The 7,564-nt window shown below is 43.4% G+C and overlaps 1 protein-coding gene across 1 annotated transcript in view; it reads left to right on the forward strand.

Moving 5' to 3' along the window:
- Positions 1 to 5,043: 5,043 nt before the first annotated feature.
- Positions 5,044 to 7,564, forward strand: part of LOC112152004 (dysbindin-A) — a 17,375-nt gene continuing 14,854 nt past the window's right edge. Inside the window, exons 1-2 of the mRNA XM_024281205.2 lie at positions 5,044 to 5,234; positions 6,853 to 6,900. Coding sequence (XP_024136973.1) covers positions 5,179 to 5,234; positions 6,853 to 6,900 — 104 coding nt within the window. The 5' untranslated portion in view covers positions 5,044 to 5,178. The remainder of the gene's footprint in view (positions 5,235 to 6,852; positions 6,901 to 7,564) is intronic.

The following is a 7,564-nucleotide window of genomic DNA, read 5'->3' on the forward strand; positions in this document are numbered from 1 at the left end:
TTTATCTGATTTTAAGCTGCTTTTATGGTATGTAACTTATTAGTTTTATGTTACTAATTTTACTTGTTTTTATATTTTTATTTTGTGCCTGTCACTGTTTAAACTGCGTTGTGTGAATGGAGCAAGGACAGCCACCTAATTTCCGGAAGGATTAATAAAGTATATCTATCTATCTATCTATCAGTTTCTGACTCCTGCCAACAGGGGTCATTGTAGTCTTTGTAATGTGTGTTTTGCAGGGAATGTGCGGATGAAAGGCACATAAAAGACGGAGAGTAGAAAGTCTACCGAATGCTACTGCCTGTACAGTTAAAGTTTATAATAAAGTGTTAACTTGCAAGCGCATGACTCAGAGAGTTTCATGACATGGTGTCAGAAGTGGGATGAGTGGTTTGTGGTCTGTCTGTAAACAGAACTTTTCCATGCCTAGTAAGTATCTTACAAACCTCTCACAGGCCCACACACTGCCAAGACATTCTTTTTCGATCTGTGAGTCTCTTTGGTCTGTCTCTGTAAGTGTCCGAGAACAAAAGGCAACAGGGCGGAGTCCATCCTCCTGAAGCTGATATAAAGCTGCTCCTAAATCATAGCTGCTAGCATCTGCACTGACCACCGTTGGTCTACTGGTATCATAATATACCAGGACGGGTGCAGTAGTCAACATGGTTTTCACTTGTTGGAAAGCTGTGTCCTGAGCCGCCCCCCAACTCCACACAGTATCATTCTTTAGCAGGCTGTTGATGGGGTGCATGACAGAAGAGAGTTCTGGAAGAAACTTTCCCAGGTAGTTGATCAAGCCAATGATTTGGCGTAGCTCTGTGACATTGGAGGGACTGGGCATTTCAGTGATAGCGCTGACCTTATCTGGGTTAGGTTTGATCCCTTGATTACCTATGATGGGTCCAAAGTATTGGATTTCGGATTTTCCAAACTGACACTTGGCCTTATTCAGCTTCAGACCAGAAGCTCTGATAGTCTTGACCACTTCTTTGAGTTTTTGGTCGTGGTCCTCTTTGTCTTTTCCAAAAACTAAGGTATCATCCATCACAACCACTGCACCAGCATGATCTTTTAACATAGTGCTCATCTTCTCCTGGAATATTTCTGGTGCGGACGTGATGCCGAAGGGCAATCGTCGAAAACAGAAACGACCTGCAGGGGTTATGAAGGTTGTGAGCTTCCTGCTGCTGGCATCAAGCGGTATTTGCCAGAATATGCTTGAAGTGTCCATAGTTGAAAACACTGTTGCTCCAGAAAGTTTTGGTGCGATGTCCTCCAGTGTAGGCAAAATAAAACGCTCACGTTTTACAGTCTTGTTGAGTTTTATAAAATCGCATATCCGAACCTTTTTGTTCTTCTTCACAACAGGCACCATAGGAGCACACCAGTCTGTGACTTCTTTAACGTCCTCAATGATGCCCAGAGACAGCTTCCGCTTTAGCTCCTCTTCAACTTGAGGCAAAATGGGGAAAGGGATACGACGCGGAGTAGATATGCTATAAGGCGTTGAATCAGCCTGGAGCTCTATTTTTACTGGAGAGCAATGTAAGAGTCCAATGTCACCAAAAACATCTTCCGATAACTCGAGTCCATCCACACTGAGAACGAGCCCCATTTCGACAGCCTGTTTACGTCCCATCAGATTAGTGGGGAACGGACCTTCCATCACATAGATCCAAAATGTGTACTTGTCACCTTTTCTGAAGCACTCTGCATGAAATCTGCCTTTGCAAACCATTTTCCCCCCAGGACTTGTGAAGGTTGCCTTGGTCTCTTCTAGACTTGGGCGTTTTGGCAGGTTGCGGTAAGTGTTTTCAGATATTACAGTGATATCTGCGCCCGTGTCAATCCTGAGTCGAACTACAGAGCCATTTACATGAATATCAGCAAACCATTTCTCATCCTCAGAATCTACATCAGTGGAAAAGGACCCTAGGAACCATTCACTGCTGTCATCTTTAACAGCATAGTCATTTTTCACAGCTCCAACAAATTTTGATTTGCACACCATTTGGAAATGTCCGGTTTTGTTGCACTTACGACATCGTTTTCCTTTGGCGGGGCACACTCTGCACTCATGTGTCCTCCCACATCTGGAACAGTTATCTTCAAGTGCAGATTTTGGTATTCCATGATGGTGCTGAAAGAGTTTAGATTTCACGTGCTCTCTTCCATTGTAACGAAGGAGCTGAGCCGAGTGGATCCATGTGCAACTTGAATTTAATAGAAAAAGTAACAAGTATAAAGGCAAGGCAAAACGTGGTCAGGAGACAGGCCAGGGTCAAACATTGGAGCGAGGCGGGAGACAAAAAACAGGCAAGAGTCAAAACACAGGCAGGCAAAAGTAGGAATGCTTAGAATGACTGAAACTGACGAGAAACAGGTCAAGACTTTGCAGGGAGCTGAGTGAGGAGCAGGAATATATACAGCACTGATGAAGATGACAAGCAGCTGGTGGTGACAGGAAAATGGCGGCTGGTGCATGATGGGAATTGGAGTCCGGAAGAATGGCAGATGCAGTTGGTACTCAGGTGAGGGCTCCCTCTGGTGGTTGAAGAAGGACATGACTGGCTGGGCCCTGACATCCATAGGGTCTGAACTGTTAAAATTTTTGGCTTACAGCATTCACTTCACTTTCCAGATCTCTGGAGCCAGCATTTTGCATCTTGATCAGTTCTGATTGACGAGGCATTTTTATGGCATTTTCCAGCGTTAAATCTGGCTCCAGCTTTAGTTTCTGTGATATGTCATTATCCAGGATTCCAATAACGATGCGATCCCTTATTTGCTCATCTTTAGTAGATCCAAAATCACAGTGTTCAGCAAGCTCTTAGAGATGTCTGACGAAAGCTTCCACGCTCTTCCCAGGCCGCTAGGAGCGTCAGTGAAAGCAAGCACGCTCGTGGATCGTATTTCTTTTGGATTCATTCATTCATTCATCTTCTTGGCCGCTTCTTCCCTTTCGGGGTCGCGGGGTGCCGGAGCCTATCCCGGCTACTGATGGGCGAAGGCAGGGTACACCCTGGACAGGTCTCCAGTCTGTCACAGGGCCTCAATCACACACACATTCACTCTCACACCTAGGGGCAATTTAGAGTCACCAATTAACCTAAGAAGCATGTTTTTGGATGGTGGGAGGAAGCCGGAGTCCCCGGTGAAAACCCACGCATACACGGGGAGAACATGCAAACTCCACACAGAAAGGTCCCAGCCGGGATTCGAACCGGGGCCTTCTCGCTGTGAGGCGAGAGTGCTAACCACTGCGCCACCGTGCAGCCCTTCTTTGGATTATTAAAAAAAAAAAAAAGTGTTGTGTTTATATTTTTGTTCTGAATATGTCGATGGTACAGCGGGCTAGGCGCCAGAGGAACCGCCCTAACGACTCCAGTTACAGAGAAGCGAATGGAAGGAGGACAAGGATTTATCATCTGGACATTGTTCAGGGAGAGACCTGAAATCCCCTTGAATGTAGGGAACAACACCACATGTTTCCAGGTGGGTCAGTAGACATGTCTTCAAAACTCAAGAAACCTCCCAGCATAGATCTAGGTAAAGAATTTCCTAGTGACCAGTGAGGCTCAGATTACTTGATTACACTGTAATAGATTACAGATCACCGTTATTCAAAAATAATCCCTTACCTTACAATGACAGAGTTAGAACAAAATCATTACAACACAATCTAATATGTGTTGAAGTGCTCCTCTCAGTCCTGCTGGTGACATGCTGTTACTTTCAGTCATTATATTAAGCTTAACGTGTTAAAGAATGTTAATCCTATCAGCTGTTGGGTTACACTGATAGATTACATTTAATTAAGACAGCCCATATGAAAAAGACGTGCTGCTACTTTTTAAGCTGTTTCTGATGACACAGTTTGAGTCATTGTTCTTTTTAACCTGTTTTTCTTTACTGACTTTATCATTCAGTCCCCCAGCATCAGAACTGACCCCGTGTTCATAGAACTGTTGGAGAGGAACAGCATGCCTGTGAGCGTCCTCAAGCCAAACCATGACCTGTGGGAGGGAACATTTCTGGCTCTTGTCTCACAGGGAGAAGAACCTGGTTCAAATCCCAACCGGATCCTTTCTGTGTGCAGTTTGTGTGTTCTCCTCCTCCACGTGTGGGTTTTCTCCCGACTATCCAGCTTATAGGTGTAAATGTGAGTGAGAGTGTGTGGTTGTGTGTCAGACTGGTGACCTATTCTTTTGTTCAGCAGTAGCTAGGACAAGCTCAAGCAACCGTCTGACTTCATAAGGGACTCAGCAGGTTCCAAACGTGGATAGATGGATGGATGGATGGATGATACCCAGGTTACACAACATTGACAATTTCTTACCCAATCTCTCACATCTCAACCACAGACATGATTTCTGCTGGTCTGAACTCAGCTTAGCAATGCCTCTGACTACCCAGGATCCTCTGGGATTTATCCAAGCCCCCTGCCACCATGCTGGAATGCTGCTTGTTAACAAGACAGTAGGACAGAGGTAATGAGAAAATACCACTAAGTTAATAACCACCTTCATCACTCCATGTCTGGACTTCACTGGACAGATCCCCTCATCTTTAATTAAAATAATTAGTAACACGATCAAACAGATTTTCTAATGTAAGCTTAATGCACTTCCTCAGGAAGGATTTATAGGATATAAAAGTATTAAATGTACTCTGTTTTTCTGTTGAAAATACAAGAGTAAACAAACTGAAGGATTTAGGGTTTGTGTCTGTAGGGCAGGGATCTGCAACCTTCAACCTGTAAAGAGCCATTCAGGTCGATTTCTGTCAGACTTAAAAAATAACTTCACATGTTAAGACAATTTTCTTTATATATTTCTGTTTTTGTTCGTGCCACAAAAGAAGCATAATTCATATTTTTTTTTATTAAAAAAATACATTGTAATGAATGCACAGCAGTATCAAAACAAAACTTTGCAGCTACTAGGTTGTGATCAGTAGAAAACGATCCCAAATGGCTCTTTTAAAGGTAAAGGTTGCACACATCTGGTCTGGACCGGTTAACTTTGCCATTCTCCCTCCACGCCAGGTGGTGGCGGTATGGAGCACATTTCCCGCTATGCAGCGGAGCTGTGTTTACGTGGATGACGTCATAGAGCAGAGCTGTGCAGCATCGAGATATTCCAGACAGTGAAATCGCTTCTTTGGAGCCGAAGGAAGATGTTTGAAAACTTTCGGGAACGGCTGCATGTGGTGCAGCAGGACCTGTCCTCAGGGTTCGTAGACTGCTCACTTCCGGTTCTTAAAGCGCAGCCCGGCTTTAGTGGCGGTGACACAAACCGTCGAAAAGGCATTTCCATGAATGTTTACAACTCCTGTCAGTAGGTAGAAGTCGGTTACGGTTTCCGGTAACAGTTTGTGGGTTGCGTTTCGCTTGAAAACGGTGGTGTTGAGCTGAAATGAGGCTCAGCTGAGGGTCATGTGAGGAGCAGGGAGGGGCGGGCTGGAGGAATCCAGACCAGCTCTGTGTTTTTCAGTCAGAGTTTAGATCCGGGGTGTCAAACTCGATCACACTAGGGCCCGACATCCAAAACACACCTTAGGTCGCTGGCCGAACTGGATAAACATGTACATACTCTAAAACCGTAACCTTTTGACATAATTATGGGGGGCCGGGCTCTGTAGGCTAACAGAAAAAGTGTAAAACTCACAGCCTAAACATAAACATTTATGTCTTTCCAGAAAGCCACACATAGGCACATTTTTAAAATAATTCATTTCTGTAATCTTTACAGAAAAAATTATACTAAAATATTTGTAAAACTAGATATATAGCATTACCTGTATAATGCTAGTGTGAATGCTGTCAGCTGAATTTGGCCACTGAAAATGCTGAAATTGATTACTACAAACGCTGAAGCTAACAGCTGAAAATGCTGAAACTGATAGCTGAAATCACTGAAGTTGTTTGCTGAGAACGCTGAAGCTGATAGCTGAAATCACTGAAGTTGTTTGCTGAGAACGCTGAAGCTGATAGACAGCTAAAGTATTAGCTAAATGCCAAATTAGCCTAATAAAACAAAAAAATAAGAAAAATGTGTTTAACCAAAACATCTAGCATGTGCCTGGAAAAAAAGAGTTAAACTTCATAATATTCTAAAAACATTTTTAAGGGTAAATATTAGCCTCACTTCAAAACAGCCTAAACAATCTTAAAAAGAAAAGCCTAAATCAGCCAAAACAGCTAGCATGCAGTTGAAATATTAGCTAAACTCCAAAACAACCTAAAAAAATCTTACTAAATGCAAAAATAGTCCATAAAGCTAGCAGAGTGACAATCTTTAAAACTAAATTAACACACAATTATAAAATATATATATATATATATATACTTAGAAATAAGCACAAGATAAAATCAGGCCATTAGTTACAATAAAATAAAATGATCTGGAGGGCCGGATAGAATTACTCGGAGGGCCGGATCCGGCCCTCTGGGCCTTGACTTTGACATGTGGTTTAGATGAAGTCGGATTAGATCTTCCTTCATTGATCTTCCAGAAGGCAAACCCTGATTGTGCAGTTCTCAGTGATGAAGCAGACAATAAAGTTTGTCACCGGAAAAGAAGAAAGAAATGAAAAAAGTTCTGAGGATGAAGCAGAAGTGGAAACGAGTTAGATTGAAGAGGCTCACACAAGCACGTGGGTCGGCCAGCCCTGCCTGAGATCATGCAGATCTAACACAGACATAGAGTTAAACAAGCATTTGTAGATGTGAGTACACTGTACAGCTGCTCGACCTATGGCCTCTCAACCTGCTGCTTTACTTTGTCAAATGTTTGAATTTGTTTTTTGGGTGACTTTGTCTGAATGTCCTTCTCCGTTTTCTAAAAACAGCTTCAAGACTCTGGGAGATGTATCAAGAGACGGCAAAACGAGGAGAAGGTAACATGTGAAACACCAACACACGCTTGTGCTCCATGAGTTTCTCGCTGTTCAGAGGTCTCTATAGCCTTGTTTCCACTGAGCGGTCCGGTCCGGTAAGGCGAGCGTTTCAACTCAGTTAAGCCTCGCTTCCATTGAGCAGTTTGTTCTCATGGGGCATATGTGGTGTAGACCGCTAGCGTGCTGCTAGCTCGTCCTGTGTGACACCATCGCCAAAGGATGGCAAGGAATGTTTGCAGTTCCATTGCAGAGCAGACCTTGCTGTTGTGTTCCTCTGACAGAAATTAACTGGATAGACGATCTTTCACCAGAGGACAGCAAAAAAGCAACGCTTCACACAACCTAAACCACATTTTTTGATCGTCATAACAAATATACCTCTTATAAGTGTATTGAATTTGTGTGTGTGTGTTTTAGTGATGATACAGAGGTTTTTATTTCTGTCTTGACCATTGACAGGCTGTAGGAACTGGACAGAGTACCCCCCTCCCCCTGGCATTCCAAACAGGAAGTACCTGCTGGTCCCACGAAGCCAAAACCCCATAGACTTCTATACAAAATAAACAGCTGTTACTGTCATCCTATTGTTCAGAATAAACTAGGGGTGTAATGGATCACAAAACTCACAGTTCGGATCATGCCAGAGTTTTACTGGTCACGGTTC

This window comes from Oryzias melastigma, linkage group LG16, assembly GCF_002922805.2.
Source record: "Oryzias melastigma strain HK-1 linkage group LG16, ASM292280v2, whole genome shotgun sequence".
NCBI classification, from domain to species: Eukaryota; Metazoa; Chordata; class Actinopteri; order Beloniformes; family Adrianichthyidae; genus Oryzias; species Oryzias melastigma.